General features: G+C 43.2%; 1 protein-coding gene across 2 annotated transcripts in view; it reads left to right on the top strand.

Moving 5' to 3' along the window:
- Window positions 1-13,620, top strand: part of SLC39A13 (solute carrier family 39 member 13) — a 55,071-nt gene that overhangs the window by 17,277 nt on the left and 24,174 nt on the right. For both annotated transcript variants that reach the window (XM_068261476.1, XM_068261475.1), the window contains exons 2-3: window positions 4,922-5,142; window positions 10,194-10,307. In XM_068261476.1, the coding sequence (XP_068117577.1) occupies window positions 4,923-5,142; window positions 10,194-10,307 (334 nt within the window). In that variant the 5' untranslated portion in view covers window position 4,922. The remainder of the gene's footprint in view (window positions 1-4,921; window positions 5,143-10,193; window positions 10,308-13,620) is intronic.

Here is a 13,620-nt window from a genome sequence, read left to right as displayed (position 1 = left end):
ACTCAAGCAGCAAGATGGCAGTTTATGGGCAATCTGCACAGGTAGTCCCCTGTTCACGAATGCGATAGCGACCGTAGATTTGTTCTTAATTTGAATCCATTCTTAAGTTGGAACACTGTGCCATCTCTGTCCCCATTTACCTCCCTCTTTGCCCCAGCTGTGCCTCCAGTGTCACCCTCTGCATTTTGTTCTGCTTTCAATGCCCCCCCCTCTGTGCCACCTCTGCCCCCCCTGTTCCCCAGTATCCCACTCTGCCTCCACTGTGTACTCTGTATCACCTCTGTCCCCCCCCATCCCCCTCGGTGCCTCCTTCTGACCTAGTGGTGATCATAATGTGCTCATTTCGCTTACACAAATAATCCATGCAAACTTCCAGAGTCCTACTGCTGGATTACAGCTTTAAAATGTAATAGATGTCTATGCAGAACTGTAATTTAGTTTAAAAACCTTATTTTTTTTATTGATTTTTTTTAACTATGAAGAGAGCCCAAGGTGGGCTAAAAAAATAAAAATAAACTTACTTTCGTAAGTCAGGGACTACCTTTTCCAAGTACTGTTGCTAAGGTTGCAGAGGTGTACATTTTGCCCTTTAAAAAAGGGTGGGCTTCAAATTGAAATGGCAGTATAATTTTGCTTGTGCAGCACCAATGTTTGTGTTCATTTTATTAAATAATTTGAATTCCCCTTTAATTCTATAGGTTCTGATACAGTAGTATAATATATGAACAAGTTCTGTATGTTTATTTCCTGTGTTTAATATTAAAGGGCTAACCTATCTATCGCATAGGATAGAATGCATGTGCCAGGCACATAAGTGCTGGGTGTTTTACAATTAGCCAGATATGATCTCATATGACAGCGTGAGCCGGCTAAGCCCTGTGTATGTGTTACGTAAGGGTAATGCAGGAGGAATCCAGCCCCTGGAGTCTCGTTAAATTGAGATTCTTCCAGCAGGATTAGGAAAGGTGTATTTAGGGAGGGAGGGTTGTTTTTTCTGAGTGATCTGGGCGTACTCTTCACACACAGCAGCTCACCTGCCTCAGGCTAAGTATTTGCCCTCCTCTCCTGAGCCTTTTCACCAGTTCACCCCTGTGGTCCTTTCCCAGAGTCTATCACTTTCTGCCGGCTTCTGAATATCCTCCCTGTCCCTAACATTTCCTGCAGTCACTACTTGGCCAGCCAGATTTGTGTTTATTCAAGCTGTGAGGAGTTTCACTTGGTGAGAGAGTCTGATTATCATACAGTCTGCTTTCCAGCAGTTCTGTCACAAGGAGAAAACCTGTATTGTGTGATGAAAGGTCTCATTAAGGGTTAGTCCACTCAGAGCTGATATTTTGTTTGTTTCTTTAGTAGATTCTGTGTTTTTAAGTAACACACCAGCTTCTTTTATATCTGTGGTACTTCAACACTTGAAGTCCCAGGAGCCAGAATGCCAAGTGTGGGAAACATACAGCTGCAGCCTAACTTTTTACCCTGGTCACATTCAAGTAAAGGTCCAAGGAAAATAAAACAAAAAGATCCATTTACATGGGGCTTCCTCCAGCCCTTGGCAGCTCGAGCCTCCCGGTCTTCTCCGCTGCAGAACCCGACCTCGCCAGGTCGGGTTTCTGGGTCGGCGTCTTCTACACTCCACGGCGCGGGTCACATGGTCCAACTGACGTCATCAGGATGGTATTGCGCAGGCGCAGTAGTTCTACACTTGCGCAGTACCGTCCATGATGACGTCGGCCGGACCACATGACCCACACCGACCCGGAACCCGAGCTGGCGAGGTCGGGTTCTGCAGCGTAGAAGATCGGGAGCCTCCGGAGCTGCAATGAGGGCACAGGACGGTTGCCATGGGCTGGAGGAAGCCCCAGGTAAGCGGATCTTTTTTTATTATCCTTGGATGTTTCCTTTAAGCTGGCCCAACACCAAATAATCTGGAGATTAAAAAAAAATAATCACTTGGATGTGTGAAATCAATAGGACTATGCAAAACACTGATGGTGTGGCTTGGAAAAACTTTGGCCAGTCACACTTATTTTTATCTCTGATTATTTTTGTGAAAGGGCTGGGAATGCCAGGGTGATTTTTGAAGCAAATATGATCATTGTAGAAATGAATCTCTTATGGTGATGATATGCATCTTTTACGCACAATTCCATAAAAAATATACTATTTTACGGCAATTAGATGAAAACGATCTTTTGTACAGAAAAATCAGTGTAGTTCAAAATTTTATATGGCTTTTTATCCCAGTTCGGTGTCCCCAATGAAGAGATTTTTGCTTACTTCCTGTCTCTTGGACCTCAGTGTGCTTTTTTAGATTTAATATCAAAACTAGTAGTGCTTGGAAAAGGAAATTAAAAAGAGTGGTAAAACTAGTCAGATTGTAACTCTTCACTTCTGTACAAAAAATAGTTTTGCTTGTTGGCATCTATTTTAGGCATTGTCGGGCAGTTCAGCCTCTCAGGCTGTAATTCAATGCAGCTGAATGGTAGCATTTATAATTTCACCATGTGACTTGCGGTGCAGTTCCCCAGTGTGGTGGACACCTATCCACTCCCCATGTTCCATGCTAGCAAGAGTCCAGTGTATGAGGGCAGCTGATTGAGCTGTATACCTGACCTGTTCTGTTGCTATACAGGGAGGCAGAGAGACAATGGAGCAGTGGGCGGGGTGAGTGGTGTGAGCACACATGTATCAGCCATATCGTGAGCAAGTAGATTCATCTGGCGGATTGCTTGCAGAGCCGTGGTCGGGGGCTACTGTACACACACACCACACTAGATTAAAGTAGGCTGAGGCGTCCGATAACGACCACCTCAACCAACTTTAATCTAGTGTGTGTAACTTAGCTGCAGACGGGCAACTAAATTAATGGGAGGGATGGAAGATCTCACTTACCAAAAAATGTTGGACAAACTTGGCTTATTTAGCTTGGAAAATAGACAAAAAGACCTGATAAACATGTATAAATACATCAGAGGGCAATACAAAAGCTTGGCAAATGTCCCTAGGCTTGTATGGACAAGGGGACATGATCTGCTTATGGAGGAACTAAGTTTTGCCATCTGTTTAGAAAGAGGTCTTTCACAGTGATAGAGGTTACAATCTGGAATATCATACCATAGGAAGTAGTTATAACACTAGATCTGCATTTAAGGAGGGTTGGGATGATTTCCTTGCATCGTCGGTCCTCTATTATGTTAACTCTCTCACGGATGCTCGTCTATTGAATGTTAGCTCTCAAGGTTGGTCGTTAATTTAGTCACTTTAGTTTTCCTTCACATGCATTTAGCGGCTGGCCCCAACGCACTTAAACAAACATTCCATACGGGCAGCACAGTGGCGTAGTGGTTAGCTCTTTCTCCTTGCAGCGCTGGGTCCCCGGTTCGAATCCCAGCCAGGTCAACATCTGCAAGGAATTTATTATGTTCTCCCCGTGTTTGTGTCAGTTTCCTCCGGGCACTCCAGTTTCCTCCCACATGCCAAAAACATACAGATAAGTTAATTAACTTCCCCCTAAAAAATTGGCCCTAGACTATGATGCATCACTACACGATACATACATAGACATATGACGATGTTAGGGATTATTTTGTGAGCCCCTCTGAGGGACAATTTGTGACAAGACAATATATACCCAGTACAGAGCTACGTAATATGTCGATGTTATATAAATACTTATTAAATAAATAAATAAAAACTGTCTGGCTAATTTAAGAAATGGCTAATCGGGCCTATTAACATGAGCGCCTTTGACGGTACCCACATTTCCTGAATTCCCCCTAGAGGAGTCAGAGATGCTGGTCAGACATTCAATAATAACACTTTCACGCGAGTACATTATGCCGCTATCTATTCTTACGGCTTAGCTATAAATGATATGTTTACCAATAACGATTAAATATTGTTTTGTGTGGTTAGTATATATACTATGTAAACATATGTATTTAACAACATATTATTGTTGCTGATAGAGGAGTGTGAAATAGCCAGTAACATCCATAAATTAGCCGGAAAAAATAAATTAAATTGTGTGACCACACCTTCAATTTAGCCCCACAACACCCCTAAAAGTCTGCTGATGGCTCAGAGGGGGGACCATTAGACAACAGAGAAAGCTATATGAGGGAAGAAGAGGGGATCAATAGCTTACCAGAGAAGCGATATGGGAATGGGGAAAGTTTCTACCCTAGGTTTATACTCTAGTCAAACTATTTTTCTTGTTTATGAATGGAAAATTAAGTATCTCGGTTTATACTCGGATCGGTTTATTTCATAGTATAATAGAACCCATGTCCTTGTGTCCTCCTGTGTCCGTGCGTCCAGTCCTGACAGTTTGTGGTCTATGAACCTCATTGCATTGTGGGAAATTACAGCTTTTTTTTAACTGCCAAGCAAGAAATATCTCCCTCTGTGCATAGAACTCTCAGTAACGAACATTCCATATTCCATACAGATCACCTGGCATGACTAAAGATGTCACCGCTAGTGATACATTTCAGTATGTAAATCAGAGCGGGGCAAACACTGGCTAAATTCTATATAATAAAACCACTGTCCCTGTGTCCTCCCCCTAAGTCCATGCATCTGTTTTGTGGCACACGGGAACTTTGGGCAGCAGTTGGGGGGTGGATGTGCATAGCCATGCACGCGCCAGTGTAGCGTCCATGCGTGCCTTGCAGGGGCGCGACCATGTTTTTAACAGGCGGGCCTTTTTACTGGTTAGAGTATAAAAGGAATAGGATATGACTATGAGGGTGCTTTTATTTAACACTCTGTGACGTTCTCCTGTTATTCTAAAACGCATGCTGCAGTGTAAAAAAATGCACAGTTTACTTATTTAGCCTTTATAAGTAATAACGTTTATAACTGGATCTTAGGATATTTTTCGTATTGTAACCATTTCCTGTCATGTGTTCTCTCCATGCAGGATGATGTGCTGCAGGGTTGTGGCTTGGCTGTGCTTTGTGTGTCTGGGCATCCAGCGCAGCACCGCCTGTGTGCCAGGAAGTCGTGCCTGTGATAATGTCAGCCTATCGTCTGCAGATGCCTGGTTCTTTTCTTTGATTGGCTCTGTACTCGTAGGTCTGAGCGGCGTCTTCCCCCTATTGGTGATCCCTATTGAAGCAGGAGCAAGTCTGCGTTCTGAAGGTAAGATCAGTTTATAAACAGACTTAAAATGGAACTCAGAATTTCCTCTCTGTAGCAAAAGATTAGCTACAGGATGATAATCTTTTTGGACCATTTTCATCTTCATTATAATTTATGGGAATCTGAAGAAAAAAAAAAAACCTAAAGTATAAACATGGACTAATTTTGCAGGAAGCACTGGAGGGGTTAAGCCTAATGCTGGGAATACACGGTTCGTTTGAGGCAGATGGTTAGATAGATCATTTCCGACATGTCCGATCGTTTTGCCTCTTGATTCCTGATAGAAGTGAATGGAAAAAGATAAGAAAAACGAGCGGAATTTAAGAGAATTGACTGCAAGATCGAGCAGAGAATCAAACGGCAGAAACGAGCCCTGTATACCCAGCATTAGAGTTTTCTATAGTGAGAGAGCTGCAGTGCTCCTTCAGTCTATTCACATCTACTGATAAGAATTAGACACGTTGATCTGGCTAAACAAACTCAAAACACAAAGCAGTAGATTTCTACAGAAACTATATGTGGAAGAAAGATTTTTCATTGTGGGCTGTGCAAGAGTTTGGGTTTCGCTTTAAGCTAGCCATATACTTGTATAAATGTTTTTAGAAACTAAATTCAATAAAAACATTAAATTGAACAAAAGTGTGAAAAACTAAAGCCCCAGGCTACAATTGACAATTAGCACTCAGTTCGGAAAGGCAGATAATTTTTAGTGATTGGGATGGAGCAGCAGGAAATCAACAGCTTTATACTGTATGTAGGCACAGGAACAAAGCTTGTGCTGGCATCGTTTGGAGCTGGCTGTAGGATTAACAAGCTTTGGCTCTTTTAAAACAGCACATTATTTTGTTAAACTGGACTCACTACTAGAGACATGAAATGGACAGAAGTTTGAATTCCCACATAAACACTTTGGAAAAAATAAATCACTTGTAAAAGGTACCCGCCCCCTTCCCCCCCCCCCTCGGAGCCCGCTCGTGGCCGTTTTGGGGGGCTGGAGGGGTCGCACCATGAGGGGAAAGCAATGGCCACACTCGGCGGGGAAAGCAATGGCCTCACCTCGGGCTTTCCCCTTTGTGCTCCCCTCCAGCTTCTAGCTATACAAGTGCAGCGATCGGAGTGGCGGGCAGCGGCAGGCAAACATACCTTCCGTGAGTTCCAGCACGGACACTTCTCGCTTTAGTGACTGATGTGACTTCCTGTATAAAACAGGAAGTCGCGTCAGTCACTAGAGCGAGAAGCGTCCGGACGCACGGAAGGTATGTTTGCCTGCCGCTGCTCCGCTCGCTGCACTTGTATAGCTAGAAGCTGGAGGGGAGCACGGAGGGGAGCACAGAGGGGAAACCCCGGGGTGAGGGAGGGGGGGACCTTTCCCCCTCCCCGCCGAGTGTGGCCATAGCTTTCCCCTTATGGTGCGACCCCTCCAGCCCCCCAAAACACCCACGAGCGGGCCCTGGGGGGAGGGGGCCCCGCTCACAATTTCTGCAGGGGGACCTTAGTTACACCCCTGTGCACATGGATGCGAGTACGGCCATGCTTGCACACCCTGGGGGGGGGGGGGGGTCATGAGAACATATCCTACAAGCTCTTGTTAGATACGAACAGATAATCCCTGTGTGGCAACAGTAGGGTCATGGAGAACATGGGAAGCCCTTTACTTGGGTATCTTTTTTTTTTGTCATACAGGTTTGCTTTTAAAGGGACTCCGAGCACTTCTTATGGGCACGCCTTCAAAGAGGATCTGTAACGTGAAAACGGCCCCTGGGGGGTACTCACCTCGGATGGGGGAAGCCTCAGGATCCTAATGAGGCTTCCCACGCCGTCCTCCGTCCCTTGGGGGTCTCACTGTAGCCCTCCGTACAGCCGTGACACAATATTTACCTTCCTGGCTCCTGCGCAGGCGCTCTGACGGCTGTCGGCTCCGAAGTAGGCGGAAATACCCGATCGCCGTCAGGTCCGCTCTACTGCGCAGGCGCAAGTCTCCGGCGCCTGCGCAGTAGAGCGGACCCGACTGAGATCGGGTATTTCCGTCTACTTCGCAGCCGAAGCAGCCACAGCGCCCCCGCTGGAGCCTGCAAAGGTAAATATTGAATCCAACAGTCGGGTCTGTCGCCGGCTGTTCGGAGGGCTGCAGCGAGACCTCCGTGGGACAGAGGACGGCGTGGGAAGCCTCATTAGGATCCTGAGGCTTCCCCCACCCGAGGTGAGTACCCCCCAGGGGATCTTTTTCACGTTACAAAGTCTCTTTAAGCCAGATTACTTCTAACAAAATCATACTATGACCCCTCTGAAGGAGCCTCTTGCAATGGCCTTGCGTCACTTCCTCTTCCTGCTTCATTCAGTGATGCACTTCTCTAACAAAGCAGACAGGGATGACCTGGAAGTTATAACATAGCCAAGATGGCAGCCGCGATTTTTAAATTAAAATCGAACGAAAACGATTTGGTGTAGAACGACGTCAAATGAAAGAGGAGAGCACAAGCTACAGAACGGTATGCATCTTTAAGTACTTTGCAGTACTGAGTCTTAAAGGCATGCCCATGAGAGGTGCTCGGAGTCCCTTTAAGCACCCAGTTGTATTCAGTATGTGAATGAGCACTGAATATGTACAGGAACTCAGGGAATCTTGTTTGCCTAGTGAGAAAATTATGAGGATTGCTTTGCCTGTAAAAGCCTGTACTAATTCATGTATCAAAAATAATTTGTAATGGTTGGGCAAGACCAGAAAATATGACCTAGCATGCCAACGTAATGTTGATGACCGTGGGAATATTTTATCAAGGCGTCTGTTACCAGACGTACAAGATCGTAAACATTTTTTCCTTTTAGTCAACACATAAGGAATAATTATGAGCACTGCTAAAAAAAAGTTACAGCCATTTATCCACTGGCATTTGTGGGTTAAATGCGGATTCCAAAAAAAACAAAATACTTATGTTGGTCTCCCTGTGTTTTTGTCTTTTCTAATAAAAGCTTAAATATTGTATTCTAGAAATTAAAGGATAACTGGAGTCGGCAAGGATTTTTTTCCCTTTTTAGGCTAATTCGTTCAGGAACAGCCTTATCAGTCCGCCGACAGTGCGTACACACGCACTACAGTCTGCTGAAAACCCGCCCAGTGGGAGGTGCCGACGGACCCGTCGTTGGCTGCTGTCGTGCGTGTGTACGCACCTTATGAGGGGATCTAATCAACATGTATAAATACATCAGAGGGCAATATAATACCTTGGCGGATGAGCTTTTTGTCCCTAGGCTTTCACAAAGGACTAGAGGACATGATCTGCGCATGGAGGAAAACCGTTTTAGACATTTATTTAGGAAAGGGTGCTTTACAGTAAGAGTGATTAAGATGTGGAATGCATTGCCACAGGAAGTAGTTATAGTAAATTCTATATCTGCATTTAAAGGGGGCTTAGATGCTTTCCTTGCGTTGAGATATCCATGGCCATAATTACTAGGTGAAGCCCAATGGTGTTGATCCAGGGATTTTATCTGATTGCCATCTGAGTCGGGAAGGAATTTTTCCCTTTTGGGGCTAATTGGACCATGCCTTGTAAGGGTTTTTCGCCTTCCTCTGGATCAACAGGGATATGTGAGGGAGCAGGCTGGTGTTGTACTTTGTTTTCTGGTTGAACTCGATGGACGCATGTCCTTTTTTCAACCCAAATAACTATATAACTATATATATATATATATATATAGAGAGAGAGAGAGAGAGAGAGAGAGAGAGAGAGAGAGAGAGAGAGAGAGAGATATTACAGTACTCATAAAGTAACATGCAGTATACATTACTTTTCTCTCATTTTGCTGTTGCAGTAGATGGTAAAAATCTGTCAGGTTTTCAAAAATGAAGGGTAAATAGCACTGATATAAGGGGCTAAAAGCCCAATAAAAAATGTGCCCCACATTGTGAGGAGATAATCCATCTCCTCGTGGAGGATTCTCAGCTTTTCTTTTATTCTTTACAAAAGCACTCCCTGGAAACTACCTATACAACGATGCTGGCCAGCCTATCTACTGCTTTGTACACTATTTTTGGCAGATGGACTGAGCAAATGTTGTTCAGTAAGTGATTTTGAAAATAAAAAACCTTTAGAATCCCCCATGAGGAGGTGTACTAGTCAGATTTTTACTACCTACTGTGACAGCAACAAAACAAAAAATAAATTACTTTTTTTCACAATAGTGGTCCAATAATAGAAGTGAGAGATGCTGGGAACTGCCTGGAAAATCATTTTTTCATTAATAAACAATGAGTGACTTTGATGGTGATTTTTTTTTTCTGAAAAAAACAGTATATATTTTTTTGATTCTCTGCAGTAACTGTTTATTGTTTTTACTAAAGATTGCCATACATTTATAGATTGCCACTTGATGCGTTATAAAGCTAGATCTTTCTCTGAAAAGAGGGATCTATTCCTTCCACACACTGCCCATAGATATTCAGTAGATCACAGCATGAAATCAATCAAACCGCATGGGCTGTTGATCTACCGCCACTCCTGCCCCATTTGATTGAGATCTTTTGTCCGGCCAGATCAATCACTTAAAAATTATCAAAATTACGACCAATATGACATGTTGGGGCATCAATTCCTGGCGGATTTGATCACAGTGATCAAATCTTCCCGGAATCAGCAGGGACAAAATCTACAAGTGTATGGGCACCTTGAGAACGTAAACAACACCTACTGTTGTACATATCTAGGGACCCACTCTGATGGATGGTTGTGGCTCACCAATAGTGTCCAGATCAGTGGCTGGACAGTGTACTGGTTAAAGGCTCTGCCTCGGACAAAGGAGACTAGCATTCAAATCTCAGTTCTTATGCAGTAAGCAAACATATAGTAAGGAGTCATTGGGCAATACTCCCTAACACTGCTACTGCCCTCAGAACTATTGGCTGCAGCTCTCAAGCATGTTGAGTCCAACAGGGAAAAAGCACTATACAAATGTAGGAAATATCACAGTTTGTGAATGTTTCCTTCTCTGCTATCATGCAGTCTGTGTATGCTGGGAAATGGGTGTGTTCACATACTATACTCTGCTTACAGAGGGCTCCAGAAGACTCAAGCAGCTGTTGAGCTTTGCAATCGGTGGATTATTGGGGGACGTTTTTGTGCACCTTCTGCCAGAGGCTTGGGCGTACACCTGCAGCGCCACTACAGGTACCATGACTGTGCTACTAATGTGCTTCTCATTTATGATGTTGCTTCTAGCTTCAGAGCTACAGTGTTATATCAGTGGCACCTAGGAACAATACATTATTACAGCTTACTTTTGGTATTTAAAAGGAACTCCCCCTGTCTCCCCCTACCTCCCCCCCCCCCCCCCATTTTGGTGGAGAAAAAGTGCGTCTTATATTCCAAAAGAAAACTTTATGTGCACACACATACTGCTCACATGCCAACAACAGTTTTCTCCCACAATGCAATAAGTTCAAAGACAGGAATCTACCATGGCAAAGACATCACACTCTGGGAGGGGGTTCCACCTCAATATCAGCCAGACTGAAATCCCTACTGATCTATTAGAGAAAAGATTTTGTGTGGTAAAGGTACTAATGATTGGGACGACATTCAATCCTGGGTTTAAGTTCCTCTTTTAATAATGTCACAAGCTGTCTCATAAAAGAATCTCACAATCTAATGTCCCTATATGGGGAGAACTCCACCTAGCACAATGTTTTTGGTATGTTGGAGGGAACCATAGTTCGCATAGGAAACCCACTAACAGACTCTGCATGAAGGTACAAATTCTATGCAGATAATACGACTGGGAATCAAACCTGAGACTCTAGTGCTGCAGTATGAGGAATTATTGGTTTAACCACAGGCAGCATAATATGCTATACCATGCAGCATAATATGCAGCACGGTGGCGTAGTGGTTAGCTCTCTCGCCTTGCAGCGCTGGGTCCCTGGTTCGAATCCCAGCCAGGGCACTATCTGCAAAGAGTTTGTATGTTCTCTCCGTGTCTGCGTGGGTTTCCTCCGGGCACTCCGGTTTCCTCCCACATTCCCAAAACATACGGATAAGTTAATTGACTCCCCCTAAAATTGGCCCTAGACTACAGTACTTACACTACATAATATAGACATATGGCAATGGTAGGGATTAGATTGTGAGCTCCTTTGAGGGACAGTTAGTGACAAGATATATATATGCACTGTACAGCGCTGCGTAATATGTCGGCGCTATATAAATACTAAATAATAATAATAATAATAATAATAGATAAAAACCCTGAGCTCATAGAAATAAGCAGCATTCCTATTTTTTTCTTTAGCAGCTGCTGTGTGATTTCCACAGCTGTAAATCTTCCCAGGTTGTGATAAGGGCCTGTGAATGGGAAGCAGATATCATCATGTGGAAAGGCACAGTTTATCTCAGCTACTGCAGAGTATCTGCATCTCCTTTGACAGCTGTAAATCTTCCTGGACTGCGATAATTCCTGACACGCACCAGAGAGCAGGACCGCAATGCATGGTGGATCCCGTGAACAGGTGATGAACAGAGAGCGATGTCCCTGGATAGCGGAGATCATCATGGTGCATACATATACTGTATAGAGAGAGAGCGCTTTTCCATAACAGCAGCATGCTTTAAAAAAGGACCACTCCAACGGAAAAAGTAAGCAGTTAAAATCTGATAGAACCAACAGGTTTTGGGCTAGTCCATCTCCTCATGAAGAATTGTCAGGGTTTTATTTGTTTTCAAAAGCATTTCTTGAACAGCAGTTTAACTGTCAAAATAGAAAGATACCTGCCAGCCACTTGCACACTATTTTGTCAGTTAGACCTGCCGCTCACGAAATGCTTATGAAAATGAAAACCCTGAGAACCCCCAATGAGGTGGTGGACTAGTCAAAAACCTGTCAGTTCTGTCAGATTTTAACTGCTTACTTTTTTCACTTGGAGTGGTCCTTTAAATAAAGCTAGAATGATAGAAGTTCAGCTGCTAATTTTAGAAGTTCCCTAGCATACCCACTCTGGCTTTCCAATATAGTGACTCAAATGCAACAAACAGGGAAGCTCTGACCAGTAATGTAGCTAGATGTCCACAGGCTCCAGTGCAAGATCTGAAATCTCTATCAGTAAATTACTACTGCTCCTCCAGTATAGCCACACATTCAAGTAAGGGGCATACTCATTCAGTGAAATCTAGGCAGAGAATCTGTAGTAGTAGCAGCCCCAAAGAGCATTTCAGTTCAACATACCTAATAAAGGGGAGCTGCTGTGGCCCCAAAAACAATAGCTGGTAACTGTACCAAACAAAATATTTCTCCCGGTTTCCATCCTTACTGTATTTCTATGAAGCCAAAAGTGACATCAATTTTGCCCTTTTCCTCTTTTTTCCCCCTTTCTTACTGTCACAATTTACTGTCTCTCCCACAGCAAACAGCACCTCAGATAAGCTTGTTACTGTAGCTAAAACAAACAAAAACTTCCCATAATACTGCTGCCATTGCACAGTTCTTGCAGTTAGGCAAAAGGCACCCAGGCCAAATAAAAAAAAAATGGGGGACATATAGGAACCCATTTTAGAAAACAAGAGATTCACATATTTTGGGGGCACTATTTTTGTCAATTTTTTTGAATGTTACAAACCCCTTTAAAAGTACCTACTTAACTGTCCTTCAGACCTGCATCGGACCCTGCCTCTACTGGGGTTTGGGGCAGAAATCTCTCACTGATCATGTAATCACACGAAGCCATTTGTAACAAACACTATGGGAGGCGCCCTTACATCTAATTATATATAATATCTATTAATTACAGATAAGCGTAGTGCGTCTTACCTGTTATGAAGGCTCGTACACACAGATCAAGTAAATTGAATTTATTTATAGCACAAAGGACTGGACAACGCGTTTCGCGACCGCAAGTCGCTTCTTCAGGTCAAATAAAATAAGAAATCAAAAAAGAAATAAGAACAAGGTGGCGCTTAGGCTAAAACATCTCATTTCATGTAGAAATTAATTAAAATAACCATTAACATGTCAATCCAACACTTACATACGTACACACATATACTAAAAATATGCACTTACAATTATATACATATATATATATATATATATATATACACCTCATCTTTTACATCTAAAATCATAATATATAGACATCCATAAGCCCTAATCAGTGTAAATCTCATATATGCACATTACGTGACATTAAAAACATTTACAACGGTTCCCATATTAGGCTAACCTATACCCCAATAGTAACCCACATGCAAACCCATGTTTAGTTGACAAGTTATTGCTAAAAAGTATCTATATAAAAATGTCTATATAAAAATGTGGAAAAAGCTGTTAGCAGCTGGGTGCAGCGGTTAAGCCCAACAGATCCAGCTTAACCGCTGCACCCAGCTGCTAACAGCTTTTTCCGCATTTTTTATATAAACATTTTTATATAGATACTTTTTAGCAATAACTTGTCAACTAAACATGGGTTTGCATGTGGGTTACTATTGGGGT

Source organism: Hyperolius riggenbachi, chromosome 11 (genome assembly GCF_040937935.1).
Source record: "Hyperolius riggenbachi isolate aHypRig1 chromosome 11, aHypRig1.pri, whole genome shotgun sequence".
Lineage (NCBI taxonomy): Eukaryota > Metazoa > Chordata > Amphibia > Anura > Hyperoliidae > Hyperolius > Hyperolius riggenbachi.
This window is presented reverse-complemented; position numbering and strand designations above follow the sequence as displayed.